The following is a 15,394-nucleotide window of genomic DNA, read 5'->3' on the forward strand; positions in this document are numbered from 1 at the left end:
GCTTAGTGCACACAGAGTATGCCCTTCATCTAGGAACATTGGAACAGGAGTAGGCCATTCAACCCCTCAAACCTATTCCAAAATTCAGTTAGATTATGGCTGAGCTGTGTCTCAGCTCCACCTAGTTCTCCCCCGGCTCCATAATCCTTAATAACATTGCCTAACAAAAATCTATCAATCTCAGACTACAGAGATACTGTTGCTATTAAAGTTAAATGAACGTTTTCAAAGAAACCAAGAATCACATTTAATTGCAGAGATGAATTTGCATTTTGAGTCATTACTCGTTGAGCAGTGCTGAAGTGATATTCATTCCACTGAGGACTGAAGCAGTAATTCAGCATTTTATTATCATACAGATGCCCTATTTTCCTTCTAACTAACTCACTCCTCTGGCTGAACACTGGAATGTGGCTCCCGAGCTTTATTTAAGGACAGCAATTCATTAACAGTTGCAAATGTAAAGGACATGGTTTTAAGTAACTAAAGGTTTTTGAAGTATTGAGGCTAACACAGTTTGAACTGCTGCTCCAACTCGACCTTGTCCTATTGGGACTGGCCTGGAAGGACCCAAGTATTGACTGTCAGTCAACAAATAAATAGCTGTCCTCACACTGCCTGAAAGCATCCCATTCAAGGACCAGCGTGGTTTCAGTGAATCACAAAATGTTCTGGCATTTATTATTTCGGAACAGCTGCCATTATAATTTATGATGAAATAATTCTAGGGGGCGATAGCTGAAAAATAAAACATGTAGGTCTTTTGATTGAATCTGAAAATCTCGGCCATATTGCCAGAGCTAAAGCTTCAAATTCGCCAAATAAAGTTGAAGTGCTTGCTTGACATACGTGATCTTTTTGGATTAATAATCATGGTTAATTTTGGTATCTTTTAGGGCAGGATTTTACCGAGCCCATGACGTCGGGCTCCGTGGCAGGGAGGGGGGGTGGGAAGCTGGGCGATGGGTCTGGTAGCGGTCTGAAACCGATGCCGGAGGGCCCGGCCCGATCCCCCTGCTGCTGGGCGATGGGAACAGCATTTCAATATTTAAATGAATGGCACGAACAAATTGAAATAAACTTACCTGAAATCTTTTGCGCCCTCCGCGATTTTCGGCCTGCCTTCAATTCCCCGTCTGGGGAAAGCTAGCGTGACACTGGTGGGGAGGGGGGAGGAGTTCACATTTTCAGCGGTGGCGGGGAAATGGGGTTAAATAAACACAATGGGTGTAGGGGATGGTGGGAAGGGGTGAACTTTGTGCAGTCTGGAGCGGGAGGCTAGGTCCGATTTAAAAGGTAAGTGTTTTGGGGGGTGGTTAAAGGGCAAATAGTTAATGTAATTGTTATTGGGGTGGGAAAGGGTTGTTAAAAATTTATTTCATAGATTTTGGGCGGTTGGTGTATCTTTAAAAATTTAAATTTGCCAGCAGGGCTGGCTGCCCTCTAAAAATAGCACCAACGCCTGTGCACAGCTGACGCCATTGCCAGCGATGGACAGCCCATCCCCTCCACATGATTGGGCCGGCCACCCCGACTATTTAAATGATTGGCCGCACGGGAGATCACGGTGGCTCTTTGGTGTGTGGCAGGCTCAAAGTCCTATCCTTAATTTCTGTGCAAACATCTGTTCCCTGTCCCTATCCCTGTTAGTCATCTGCATGGCTAACCATGCCATTAGCCATCTTATGTCCAGCGAGTGCACGGTTTGATAAAATATTTTTAGTCAATATGTTAAATTTTTGAACTTGGCAGTATTAATAAGGGAATGAACCTATTTTAACTCAGCTTTTTCAAAATGTGATACTGCCCAGATAATCCATATTTTTAGTGTTGTTGGTTGAGGGATAAATATTGACCCGGACACTGAGGAAAACTCACCTGTTCATCTAAATAGCACCATGGGATCTTTTATGTCCACCTGAGGGCAGACGAGGCCTTGGTTTAACATCTGAAGACAGCACCTCCAATCGTGCAGCACTCCCTCAGTACTGCACTGGAGTGTCAGCCTAGATTTTAGGCTCAAGTCTCTGGAGAAGGATTTGAACCCACTGTGTGTTGTTCATCCTTCGAGGCGAAGATGACCATGTCCATCACCTTTGGTAGGGTTCCAGTGGCTTCATAGGTGACTGCTAAGGCCAATCTGCATCCAGAAGGTTTTACTGCAAATCTGGCAGGACACCACAGATGATTGAGTTTTGGATGAGTTGCTGGCTCAGGATTTCCTCTCCTTGTGTGTTCTTTCTGCCTCTGATATGCGCTTGCTTTCAAAGGAGGCTGCACCCTTTTTTAATTTGGTTGCGCCAACTGCAGCGATCCTGGGCGAGCTTCTCCCAGGACTCGGGGTCAATATCAAAACTCCTAAGTGAAGCCTTCAGAGTGTCCTTATAGTGCTTCTTTGACCGCCATGAGAGTGCACCCCAGACTCGAGCTCTCCAATAGAAGATTCGCTTTGAGAAGCGAGTGTCAGGCATTCTGACTACACGGCCAGCCCAACTCAATTGTGACTGTCTCAATATGGTGTGGATGCTTGGTGTGCCACCTCAGTGTCTGGTATTTTGTTCAGAAGCTCTGAAGGCAGCTCAAGTAAAAGTGGTTGAGCTTCTTGGCATGACGATGGTACACAGTCCAAGTCTCACATGCAGAGAGCAGAGTGAGCAAGACTTTTGCTCTGTAGACTTTCAGTTTGGTAGGCAGACTTACTCCTCTTTGTTCCCAGACTGCTGCTCGAACTCTGCCGAAGGCTGCACTTGCTTTTTCAATTCTTGCATGTGTCTCATCATTGATATAAACAGCTTGAGAGAGTGTGCTGCTGAGATAGGTGAACTTATCCGCTGCTGAACTGGATCCTTGGGCTCGAGATAGGGAGCAGGCTGGGACATTACTTCAGTTTTCTTTGTGCTGATCGTGAGGCTGAGATTGAGTAGCTTCCCGTCCGTGAACCCGCTACTTTCCTTGCAGGCAAGAGTGTGACCAACTGAGCCTTGGATGAATTGTTACATGCTGCTGGTAGACCTATCCCACCCGCCTGTGACCTTAAAATGTAGAAAAGGTTGAAGGAAACTCATGACACATGCTATATTGTGAATATACAACTTATTGGCTTTTTAACCCAAACAGAGAATAAATGGTTTGGATCTGATAAGAGTCTTACCATCAGTACTTTGTGATTTAATTGACAGGATGGTACTGAAACTTTGCCACCATCACAGGACCTGAAGACAGGAGACAGATACTGTGTGGAGCTGGCTAAAATAGATGGAAGCCTAGGTGTCAGCGTCACAGTAAGTATTAAAATGTTTACTTTTACTACTGATGATTATATGAAATATTCATAATTGTGATTACTGAATTTGAAAAAAAAACACAAGAATGCTTCAAACATGTTCTTCCCCAGGCCCTCAATACTGTTAAAATCCTCATCTCTTTCAGTTTTCATATCACTTATTATCTGTGTCCTTTAAACCACAATTGTGGTGCCAATTAATCACTGCTTCTTCATTTACTTTGTTTTCTCTGCTGCTGATGTCAGCGCCAAGTGTTGTCGCCAGGGATACACAGGCAGGGAAATTCTCCGGAACTGCAGTCAAAGAGGTCTCTGTGAAGCCAGGATGAATATTTGAAGAGTAGAAACATAGGAATATTAGGAACAGGACGAGACCATTCAGCCCCTTGAGTCTGGTCTGACATGAAATAAAATCTGCAACTCAACCCCATTTACCTGTTTTCACACAATCGGGGCTGAACTTTAAGCCCTTACAATTAACATTATTTTTTCAAGGGAAAACATTATTGATTTTTTATTAATTTTATATTTACGTGATGGAGGCCCTTCCCCAGCCCCCATGGTCATTTCATTGCCTGCAATGGCCATCAGTTGATTTTTCAAATACCCAAACAATCCTCCCCCCAAAACTTTCAGACTTTTGCCCTTCAACCTCTTCCCACCATCCTCACATCCAATAAAAATTGTGCGGCGTTCCAAAGGCCGAACAGAGGCCGTAAAATCAGCCTGAGATGGCAGGTAAGTTCATTTGAATATATTTAGTGGCAATCTACATATGGAGATGAAGGGCCCGTCGCCAGGCAATGGTGGTTGGGGGGGTGGGGGGGGGGGGGGGGCAGCACAGAGGTCCCCCTGCCTCCAGTAATATGGGTAGAGGTGGGTCTCTCCCCGCAGAATTTTACCAGCTCACCCTCCACAATCTGCAGGGTCGAGGGGCCGGTAAAATTCAGCCCGAGGACTTGATTTGAAAAAAAAAAGTTCTTCCTCGTCATGCACAGTTCAATCCATTCAGGCAATGGAGGTTGGTTTTCAGGTAAATTCAGCTCATGATATACTATGCTATTGCTAAATCAGGTGAGAGGTGCGACAAAAAAAACAATGTGCTAGATCAAGAGTGGAATCACTCTGGAATAGGCCTACAGAATTATCCCAAAAGGAACATTGGAACAAGGTTGGAGAGTGTCTAAATGGTGAAAGAGAACCCAACTGAAGATACTGATGAGAAAGCCTGGTGTGGTTTTTTTAAAATTCCAAGCAATACAATGAATTGATCCATTAAATATCTTAACGGTAGCAAAGGACAAATGTCAATGAACGTCAAACTGAGCTTTCTCCATCATTGAGATTTATCATGTAATAATGCTGGGGAGCTGATTTGCAGGATACCCTGTTCTGATACGCTGCAGGAAGCTTATCACATATGTAAAAAAAATCTCCAAAGGGATGGGTTTTTTTTTAACGTATGTTCTGTTGTGCTCTGCAGGGTGGTGTGAACACCAGTGTGAAGAACGGAGGGATCTATGTGAAAGCACTCATACCTGGAGGAGCTGCTGACCTGGACGGTCAAATCAGGAAAGGTAGGGAGAATGGCCTGCCCGAAAGATGACCTCTGACACTTGTACATGGGGACTCTGTTCAGATTCTGGGTGATGTCATTCCCTGCTGTATTAGTTGTCTTAGAATGACCGTATGGACAGGCAGAATCTGAGTGGTTAAAGACTGGCCTTTCACCTCTGCATCTTCAAATTCAAATTCAGGCTGATTGAATGAAGGTCTTTGGGCTCTAAGGGACACCATTAAATGTGTTTGGGCAAACTCAATCTATTTCTAAGCAGGCATAGACCCACTGCACAAAACTGTCTCTAATTAGGTACCAATGTCACTATATTGAAAACAAAGGACAGCTGATGTATGAAAATGAACGATGGCACCTAAGACCAACTCTCATTTGGGACAGAGGCATTTTATTGGGTCAGAATAGAAGACTTACTCTGTATCTTTCCATGCAACACCTGATCTGAGAGTGCTTGATACTGACACAGGGTGCCTCAAGTGGGAGGTATCCCATTTCTCAGCACTAGCACCACTGACCTCAATCAAAAGAAAATGCAACGGAAGATTAGTAAGTGCACAGCCCAGGTATAATTGGCTATGTGATAATAAAACAGGAAAGAATTGACTAAAAAAAGCCCATTTAGTGATCAAGGTGCTCTTTCCATGTATGATTTACAATCCATCTCATCATGGAATGGCTCCATCCATTTAATCTCCTCAGGATATGTTTTTCTGTAAATACTCCCTTGTCTCCAGAAGTAGTCACAAAAAAGTGACAGATTATCTCTCCATTTCCACACCTCCGCCACACCTCCCCCCTCCAGGTTACTGGGGACCATCCCCAAGTGTCCCTGGTTTTGGCCTCCTGTTGCTGGTGTTTCCTCCAGCCAGCCAGGCTGTCCATTTGGCCAGAGGCTGGAAACGGATGAAGAAAATGATAATGACGTCAGCAGGACTTGCGTGTCCTCGGCCTTCCCACATCCTTCAGCCTCCAACACACCATCCCCTCCTCCCCTTAACTTTCGGGGCTACTGTGTTCTGTGTCTATCAGTCCTGTAACTTGAGTTTCAACCAGATTTGTTTTTTGAATGAGTCAATAAAGTGTCAAATGGTTTTTGACACTCAGGAAGGAAGAAAAACAAGAGTCTGTACCTTATCGTTAGTCTGCTAGTTTTCAACCAGGCCTGCTGTCCTCCTCCCTGCTCCTGGGACTAATGAGGCCATTGCCGATGAGGCAGTAATTCTTCTGGAGGCTGTGCTGCCTGTGGAGGCCTGACAATTGCCAGCAATTCACTCATATTACTTAGATGAGGCCCAAAGTCCAATTTCAGGCCTCTTGGTTCAGGCCTGCACTGTCCGGATGAATTGCGACACCATTTTTTTTTCTGAATGGTTATCTCCCAAAAACGGGAAGAACAATTAATTATGTGGAATCAGCTGGGCCTGCAGCTTTATAAAAACTGGACACCAACTGATTCTGCCTTTTGAGTTAAAAGAAACTAAGGATCCCCTATTGCAGTGCTTAGTTGATCCAAAATAAATAAGGCCATGCCAGTCCTGAGTTCTTTCTTCTGTTTGGCAGGTGATCGTCTGCAGGAGGTGGATGGAGTCAGCTTGCAGGGTATCACCCATAAGCAAGCTATTGAGCGTTTGAAGAACACTGGTCAGGTATGTTTCTACCCACCACTGTCATCCTGTTAATCCACGACATCAAGTGGCAAATTGGAAATCTTATAGTCAGCATCAAGAGGGTAAAAATCCCTGACTGGAAGACTGGTTGACCTTCATAGTTCACTGTGTTTCTTACAAGTTGAAATAAATCCAGTCAGCTAGTCCTCTGAGAGTGAAACAGGAACTGAAATGAAAAAATAAAGTAAAAGTTGATCCAGTGCTGGACAACATGTTCTTGATTTTTCCAAATAAATCTATTGCAGCTAAATGCACTGCATCTTCAAGAGAAACTTTCATCCCAACAGTCCAGACCAGGCTCATCCTATCATTGAGGTGAGAGAATAGTGTGCTAATTCATTGTCCCATCCTAACTGCCTGAGTGTAGGTTATTTTTACATATTAATACTGAGTATCATTGGTCAAATAAGGAGAGACCCTGGGCATTCTTGGTAGCTACTGATTGTCCGTTGCAGTACAACACTCATTATTTTTGGAAACCATGGCAAACGGCCTACCTCAAAGTTAGCCACAGAAAATTCTATTGGAATGATCTTCTGAAGGATCCACCTTTGTATCGTTCAATCACATGCTTGTGGTCAGCGAGTAGCAGAAATATCCGTGACTTGCAAGATACATGGGAATGCTTTTGATATTCAACTGTCCATCTCCCTGCACCTTTATCACTGCTTCTTTTAGTTATGAAAGCTTTCTTTCATAGAAGAGCTCCTTTGTTTGGAAAGGGTTAAAGCATGATGCATGTGTAGGTGGACGATATTTATAGTTCAGTAATCATTGCTCATTCTTAAGTACTGGGCACAGTCTGCAGGTTTAAATCCCAAGCTTAGATTCCCTAATTACTGCTTCTTCAAGTCACTGTATCTTCTCTCCTATTTCTTGCACTGTGGACTTCAGCCCTTCAGCTAGGTTTCTCAACAAAAAAGAATTGACGGAACGTGGCAGGATACAGGCCATGTCCTACAATTTTGAGGACAGTAGGTGTAAAAGTATGTCACAGGTCTTCATCCTGAAACAAACCCGAGATTAAATTGAGGCTCTGTCCATCCGTTCATGCGAATGTTAAGTGTTATTTGAAAAAGAGTAGGAAGGTCTCTCAGTAGCCTGGCCAACATTCCTCCTTTAACCAGCATCATCACAAAACTCACTTAACTGATTATGCGTCTCATTTGTTGTTAAATGAATGCTACGATCTCCTACAGCGACTGCAATTCGTGGTTCATGAAGTGCGATAGGATGCGATTAGGTTCTAAGGTCTTTACTATATTTAGTCTCCTACTGAGTTACTCCAGAGACTGCACTCCCTCCACTCCACAATTGGTGGTTGCTTTTTGCAGCTCTATGTCTCTGCCCTATGCAGATCCCTCCACCCTACCACTTCCCTCCTTGCTTTAACTTTGCTTCTGCTGTTCAGCTATTCTTCCTCCTCCTTGTAAAACAGATTGAGTGGCCTCTCTGTCCCTGACAAGTCCTCAAGTAATGTATGGTGAGCAATTGTTCTTGTATCCCATCATAAGACATGCTGAAAACACATAAAAACATCCAGGAACGTTATCCCTTTGCACGCACAGAACACAATCACCCAAAACTAAATGAAAATTATAAACCAATTTATGGGCAGATATTTCAGTGTTCACCTAAGCATGCTGTGAATCAATTTTATGTTGTGTATTCAAATGGTTTTTATTTTAGGGTTTTCTATGAGGTTACAGGTTAATTTGGTTAAATTTACATGCTAGAGATACCTATTTGCATCATGATGAATATTAATCAGCTGTCTCCCTTATGAATATATTGATGCAAGGTAATTTCAAATGACACAAATAAATACCACTTTGTTTATTTAAATCTCAACAATACTTTTGTTCCTAACTAAAGAAATCTATAATATTTATTCTCTATACAAAATCTAATACAAATTGCTAACAGCAAGTTTATTTAACACGACTGTAACAAATTGTTAAATATTGGTGGCATTCATCATGAAATTTCAGGCTTAGAATAAACCCGAACAGTTTATCATGTATAAATTTGCATATATTTGTCTGCCATCCTGATTCAGACACACATTATGATAGTTAAGTATCATTAATATTGGTGCAGTACCACTATAAATTTGCAATGTGGGTTTGGGAATCGCTATTATTTTTACTGCAATATCTGCTCCAGAACTTAAAAATGGCTCATTGACCAGACATTGGTATTGTTACAACATGTTAAAATGTTTCTTAAAGAAATATTGTAATCATTGAAGAGTACAGCACAGAAAGAGGCCATTCGGCCCATTGAGTCTATGTTGGCTCTTTTGAAGAGCTATCCAATTTATCACACTCCCCCACTTTTATCCCATATCCCTGCAAATTTATTCTCCAAGTATTTATCCAATTCCCTTTTGAAGGTTACTATTGATTCTGTATCCACTGCCCGATCAGACGGTATTTTCCAAATCCTAACCACGCATTGTGTAAAAATGTTTTTCCTCATGTCGTCTTTCGTCCTTTTGCCTGTGCCCTCTGGTTATCAACACTCCAGTCATTGGAAACAGTTTCTCTTTATTTACTTTATCTAACCGTTTTATCTCTATCAAATCTCCTCTTAGCCTTCTCTGCCCCAAAGAAAACAATCTCGATTTCACCAGTCTATCCTTGCAAACTGTAAACCCTCATCCCTGGAACAATTCTAGTCAATCTTATCTGTACCCTCTCCAAAGCCTTGATGTCTTTCCTAAAGCGTGATGCCCAGAATCAGTCATAATACTCCGGCTGGACCATCCTAGTGTTTTATACAAGTTTAGCATAGCTTCCTGATCCTGATCAACAAGAACTTTCATTTATATAGCACCCGTAATGTAATAAAACATCCCAAGGTGCTTCTTGAGAGTGTTATGAAACAAAGTTTGACTCCAAGCCCCAAAGGGAGATATTAGCACAGGTGATCAAAAGTTTGACGGAAGAGATAGGTTTTAAAGAGCTTCTTACAGGAGGAGAGGGGAGTAGAGAGGCAGAGATATTTAGGGAGGGAATTTCAGAGCGGAGGGCCTGGACAGCTGAAGGCACGGCCCAATGGTGGGGCAAAGGAAATCGGGGATGCTCAAGATCACAGAATTAGAGGAATACAGAGTTCTCAGGGGATTGTAGGGTTGGAGGAGCTTACAGAGATAGAGATGAAATACCTGGAGGCATCATTGAACAACAGCCATACCATAACTTAATGACGACAATGTTTCACAACTCACACCTTTGGGCAATTCTTGGAGGTGAAAAGAAAGAAAGACTTGCATTTATATAGTGCCTTTCATGACCTCAGGCTGTCTCAAAGTACTTTACAGCCAATGAAGTACTTTTGAAGTGTCAACACTTTTGTAATGTAGGAAATGCAGCAGCCAATTTGCACACAGCAAGTTCCCACAAACAGCAATGTGATAATGACTAGATCATCTGCTTTTGTGATGTTGATTGAGGGATAAATATTCGACAGGATGCCTGGGAGAACTCCCCTGCTCTTCTTCAAAATAGTGCCATGGGACCTTTTAATTCCATCTCAGAGGGCAGACGGTGCCTGGGTTTAACATCTCATCCAAAAGACAGCACCTCTGAAAGTGCAGCACTCCCTCAGCACTGCACTGGAGAGTCAGCCTGGATTATGTGCTCAAGATTCTGGAGTGGGACTTGAATCCACAACCTTCTAACTCAGAGGTGAGAGTGCTCCCAATTGAGCTATGGCTGACACAGACACTGCTAGCTTTGTGGTGTGTGTATGTGGCATATCACAAACTGCAAATTGGAACACTGGTGGTGTGTGGCTGTGAGCAGAATGTTAAACTGCTGTAACCATGTTAGAGGAGTTGTGCAGGAAAGCATGGCTGCACTGTAACAGAATCTCTACGAATGTGACATGTGCTGATACATTTGTATTGTGTTGGATCAAGACAATCCTATTAAGCAGTCTTCCTTTCATACTTGGGAAGCAAAAAACAGCTGTGGGTTATTTTGATCACAATAGCTTCACACGTGAGTGACACACTGACATCTTTGTGACACGGCGAGGGGATTGGATGTGCATTGTCACTCTTTCTCTGTGCTTGGCAAACTATTTCACCTTTGATTTGCCGGATACTTTTCAATGAAGTCTGTGGCATTTTTAAAGGAGAAGCTGTCTTTACGCTAAGCTTGCTTTTACAGTGTACACATTTACATCATGGGACACAATTCACACTTGTCACCCTTCCCTTAAAAGTAAAGCAGAGAAGTTTCTCATTGGTAGAATCTGCTTTTCCATGTAGGAACAGGGGATACCAGCACTACATGATATCGATTGTTGCTGAAGTTTCAGAATCTTCACATTCCCAAAAATCTCATCCCAAGAAGGCAGTGCTCCTGTGAGATTAGCAATAACATGAGCAGCCACAAGAAAATGTTTCAATTGAATTAACAATGTCAAGAAAAATCTCTAATATTACTCTATTAAATTTAATTTCGATACTTGAGACAAAAAAATCTCAAGTGAAGCTAACATATACGAACAAGGTTTCCTACTGAGTGCATTGATAACCTATCCCTAGCAAAGTTGCTGTCTAACATGCACTAAACAAGACACATTAGACCAGCTGCCAGCCTATAAGCTCTAGCTAACTAGTCCCCAACCCCATTAGATCAGAGATGAGAAATACATTTTGTCAAAGACATTTTTATGGTAGGAGAAATGACCACATACTTGCTTGGGGAGAGGTCTATTCATCCTGAGTACTGTCTACAAAAATGTCCAGCGAGCACCCTTCATATTCTGCACATTATTTAAGTTTTCACTACAAATTGATCTTGGGTTGATCCTGCATGATAATCTGAAGAGAAAAAGAAAATGATTCCTTGCGTCTCCACATCTGCTTTCCCCTGTTAAATTTGACTTGGGAGCCCTGTGCCGTGTAACGATAGAGTGTATGCAGGAAAAAAAGATGTGATGGCATAGACCTTTTGTGTGTGGTCGGACCAGCTGGCTGACAAACGACTCATTCAATTATTCCGTGTCTCTTTGCCAGGTGGTGCGGCTGGTGTTTGAGAGAGGACAGCAAGCAACAGCTGGGAATCCCGGTTATGAAGGCCAACAGGGACCCATTCTCACTGACAGTAGGCACAGGAAACAAGATGAATATCCTGATGATTCCATAGCAACAACCTTGTCTGTTGTACCCAAGGACTACAGCTTCATGACAGATGGTAGGGGCTGATGTTACGAAACGCAGCACCATGATACTATGGCTCTTTTTTTTTAAGTCTAATTTATAACCTGTCTCCATGGCATGGAAAGGAAGATTTTTGAAGCTCTACGAAGATAATTGTTAGAATTGAATTCAACTTTTGACTTCAGCGCTAGCTATTAATTTGTACAAAAGGCCATCCTTTGCCACTCAGTTACAAACAAAAGAGATAAGACAACAAATTTTACTTGAAATGATGAAGCGAATTTTTTTAAAGTTCAGCACATATTCTGAATAACTGCAATAATAGCAGTTATATGTATAAAGTCATGCTGATAGTTTCCTAGCATTCCCTTTTAAAGGTGGCCCTGGCTAAATTTGATGCCACATATTATAAATTTCATTGCAAGCAATAACATGTAGCTCAGCAGTTAGAATCCAGGTTCCCAGTCAGATAGTGTGGAGCAATTTACCACTAAATCTTTTATCACGCCGCATAGTGAGAATATTAGATGCTTTTTTTATTTCAGTCACGGGAAAAGGCCTGGCATTTATTGCCCATCCCGAATTGCCCTAGCTACCTTCTTGAATACAATTGCTGTGCTATTTCAGAGGGCATTTGTGGGTCTGGAGTGACATGTAGAACAGACCAGGTAAGGGCAACAGATTTCCTTCCCTAAAGGACATTAATGAGCCAGATGGATTTTTACAACAATTCAGTAGTTACAATTGAAGGACACATCCAAGACAGGTTGCTGCCTCATTAGTCAAGCTGGTGAATGGAACTGTTTTTTTTTTCAATGATAAAATGGTGTGATTGTAGAAACGTTAGCCCTGATATTTACAGGGAGTCGGGGTGGGGAAATTGAAAAGTGCTGATGAACCTGTCCAGGTCAAGAACGCAGTGGTCCCGCCGAACTTAATAGTGGGACCTGTATCATTTTTTGGATTTGTTTCCCGTCCAGCAGATGACCATGCTAACAGCCTGGCGGGTGGGTGGGAACACCAAGGGCAGGAGGCTGGAACTCGGGACCTATGGGGCAGTCCCTGATATCCAGAAGTGGGGAATGATCAGCCAATTGTGGTAAGAAAGGGGGAGAAGAGGACACATCAAGCTGGAGGGGGTTTTGTTGGCAATCGGGACATTGGGGGAGGCGAGGACAGAGCACTGCTGCTCCTCCTGGCCCACAAGGAGTGCTGTAAAAGGCACTTACCTTGTGGAGCCTGCAGCTCCCACCTCCCTTACACTGCTGCGTTTCCTGACTCCTGTCTATCCTATACAGCAGCAGTACATCTTAAATCGGGCGCCCAACTTCACTGTGGGAGCATTGCCAACATCTCTCAGCTCGCTGTCCTTCGGGGTAACAGAGGCCCTATATATCAGGAGAGGGAACTTCATAGTCTCTTTAACCAAAGAGATGCAGGAGGAGCAGACACATGGCTTTGCCAGGCCAGCAGGACTCCCTGGTGCACGGAGCCATCAACTGCACGCATATTAACGGGGAGGTGTACTGGAACCGCAAGGGTGACCACTCCATGACTTTGCAGTTGGTGTGTGATCATGCATAGAGCATCGTGTCGGTGAATGTCCACTACCCTGGCAGCAGCCATGACACTTTCATCCTGTACCTGTCAGGCACTGCGATGAACCAGAGGCTGTCTGCTTGGTGACATGGGCTACCCGCTCTGCACCTGGTTTGTGACCCCCCCCCCCTCTCCTCCACCCGACCACATGTGGACAGCACGCGTCCAATGGGAGCCATGCTGGCACCAGGAACAATATGAAGCAAACCATCGGTGTTCTGAAGCAACGGTTCCACTGCCGGACAGCTCAGTGTGGGGGGAGGTCTCTTGTACTTGCCAGAGTGTCTCCAAATATATGATGGTATGCTGTATCGTCCTCATCCTCGCTCCCATGAGGGCGAATCTCTTACCACCGGGCCTTTGATGAGCCCTTGTTAAGACGAAGGGAGGAGGCCCCTCCACGAAGGATGGGCTGGCTGTGAGCAGCTACTCAGACTCCATTTCCCCTAAAATCACATCACCACTTCACCGCTGCTCCACAATTCCCCATCTTTCCATCCTTCTGCTACTGACCTATTGGCCTAAATCCTGAAATAAAAAACGCCACAAAAAAGAATTCCATAACAACTTTACCCAACAACGCTTCCAATAATACATGCCAAACTGAACTTTTCACCTTTGTGCAATCCCTTCGTTCTTGTCTTGAGTGCCTTTGCCTGTCCTAGTGCTCCTATGCATTGCTACCCTAGTGACTGCAGCATGGCTGGTGGAAGGCTGCTGATTTTCACTGGACTAGACTGCACATGGTCTAGCAGGATGCTCTCGAGCAACTCTCGACCTTGAGGGCCTGGCATTGGACTGCACCACCTTGGCATAGGCGGCAACAGTCTGGGCTGGCTGGCTGATAGGCAACAGCAAGGGCACTAGCAGAGTGACAATGGAGGGAGCAGGAATGCTGTCGTGAGGGACGACAGCAGGTTCTTGCACCACGGAGCCACTGTCACAGCCTGGGTGGCACCTCAGCAATCCTAGTAATCTGCTAGAATCCTGGACTGCTGTGATAGCCTGCATGCCCCTTTGAGCACTAGATTCTGCAGCCAAGATGGTAGCAGACTGAGGCCTGCATGGCATCAACTTGTGCTTGTATGGCAACAAATAGAGATCTCATGACCTCAATCTGAGCTTCCACTGAGCACTGAGATGTTGCGTGGCATCTACCTCTGCTGCAATGGAAGCTGAGATGTTGGCCCCCAGACAGTCCATCATGGCTGGGTCTGCAAGTGCTGTCATGGAGTTGGCCACCAATTCCACATAGGAAAGGATCGCCTCCAAGCTCTGCGCGAAGCCCTGTGCCAATTGGGAGCCGGGCTCCTCCATGCTCCTTGACAGTGACAACAGGCAGTGTGGCAAGCTTGCCAATACATCTCTGTGTGCATGCCCATCAGCATTCTCCTGTACACCACCACATTGATGTCCTCATCTGAGTCCTTTGTAGTAGAACTCATCTGCAATCTCGCTATGTGTGGAACTGGCACACATGCTATCCTTTCCTCCTGGCCTGGATGCAACCCACTACTTATCCCAACTTGACTACCCTCTAAAGCTATAACAGTATCTGTACTGGTGGCTGCAAGGGCTAAATAACTGAAGGTACATGGAAGCTGCAAGTGATGGCTGTAAGGCTGACAGTATTCTTAATTGTGCGAGGGTGAAGTGGAGCATCTGAGTGTTAGGCTTGAGTCCTGATTACTGATTGGTGAGTGATGGGGCTGTGGTGCATTCAGTGTGAGAGGTTGATGGAGAGGTGGATAGGAGATGCCATTGAAAGATGCATTCACTGACCTTGACCACTTGTATGAATTTATTGAACTTATTCCGGCACTGCAGCCGTGTCCCTGGGGCAGACTCCTGGAATTCACCTCCCTGGCACCCATTTCGTTTGTAGGGTATGCCTCGAGGGACTCCTGTGGAAGCATGACCTCTCTCCTCCTTTTGACCTCCTGGACTAAGGCCTCCAATGCTGCATCAGAGAACCTGGGAGCCCTCTCTTTGGCCTGCTGCTCCATTGAACTCTCAAATAGTTCTACTAGCTACTGTAACCAGAATGCACCTCCCCTTTAAGAGGGGCAGCATGCCTTTTAGAAGTGCAGATT

The 15,394-nt window shown here is 44.2% G+C and overlaps 1 protein-coding gene across 10 annotated transcripts in view; it reads left to right on the forward strand.

Moving 5' to 3' along the window:
- Positions 1 to 15,394, forward strand: part of ptpn20 (protein tyrosine phosphatase non-receptor type 20) — a 332,558-nt gene that overhangs the window by 192,770 nt on the left and 124,394 nt on the right. For all 10 annotated transcript variants that reach the window (XM_068020703.1, XM_068020704.1, XM_068020701.1 and 7 more), the window contains 4 exons: positions 3,180 to 3,281; positions 4,767 to 4,860; positions 6,420 to 6,505; positions 11,559 to 11,736. In XM_068020703.1, coding sequence (XP_067876804.1) covers positions 3,180 to 3,281; positions 4,767 to 4,860; positions 6,420 to 6,505; positions 11,559 to 11,736 — 460 coding nt within the window. The remainder of the gene's footprint in view (positions 1 to 3,179; positions 3,282 to 4,766; positions 4,861 to 6,419; positions 6,506 to 11,558; positions 11,737 to 15,394) is intronic.

This window comes from Heterodontus francisci, chromosome 42 (assembly GCF_036365525.1).
Source record: "Heterodontus francisci isolate sHetFra1 chromosome 42, sHetFra1.hap1, whole genome shotgun sequence".
In the NCBI taxonomy this organism is placed as follows: Eukaryota; Metazoa; Chordata; class Chondrichthyes; order Heterodontiformes; family Heterodontidae; genus Heterodontus; species Heterodontus francisci.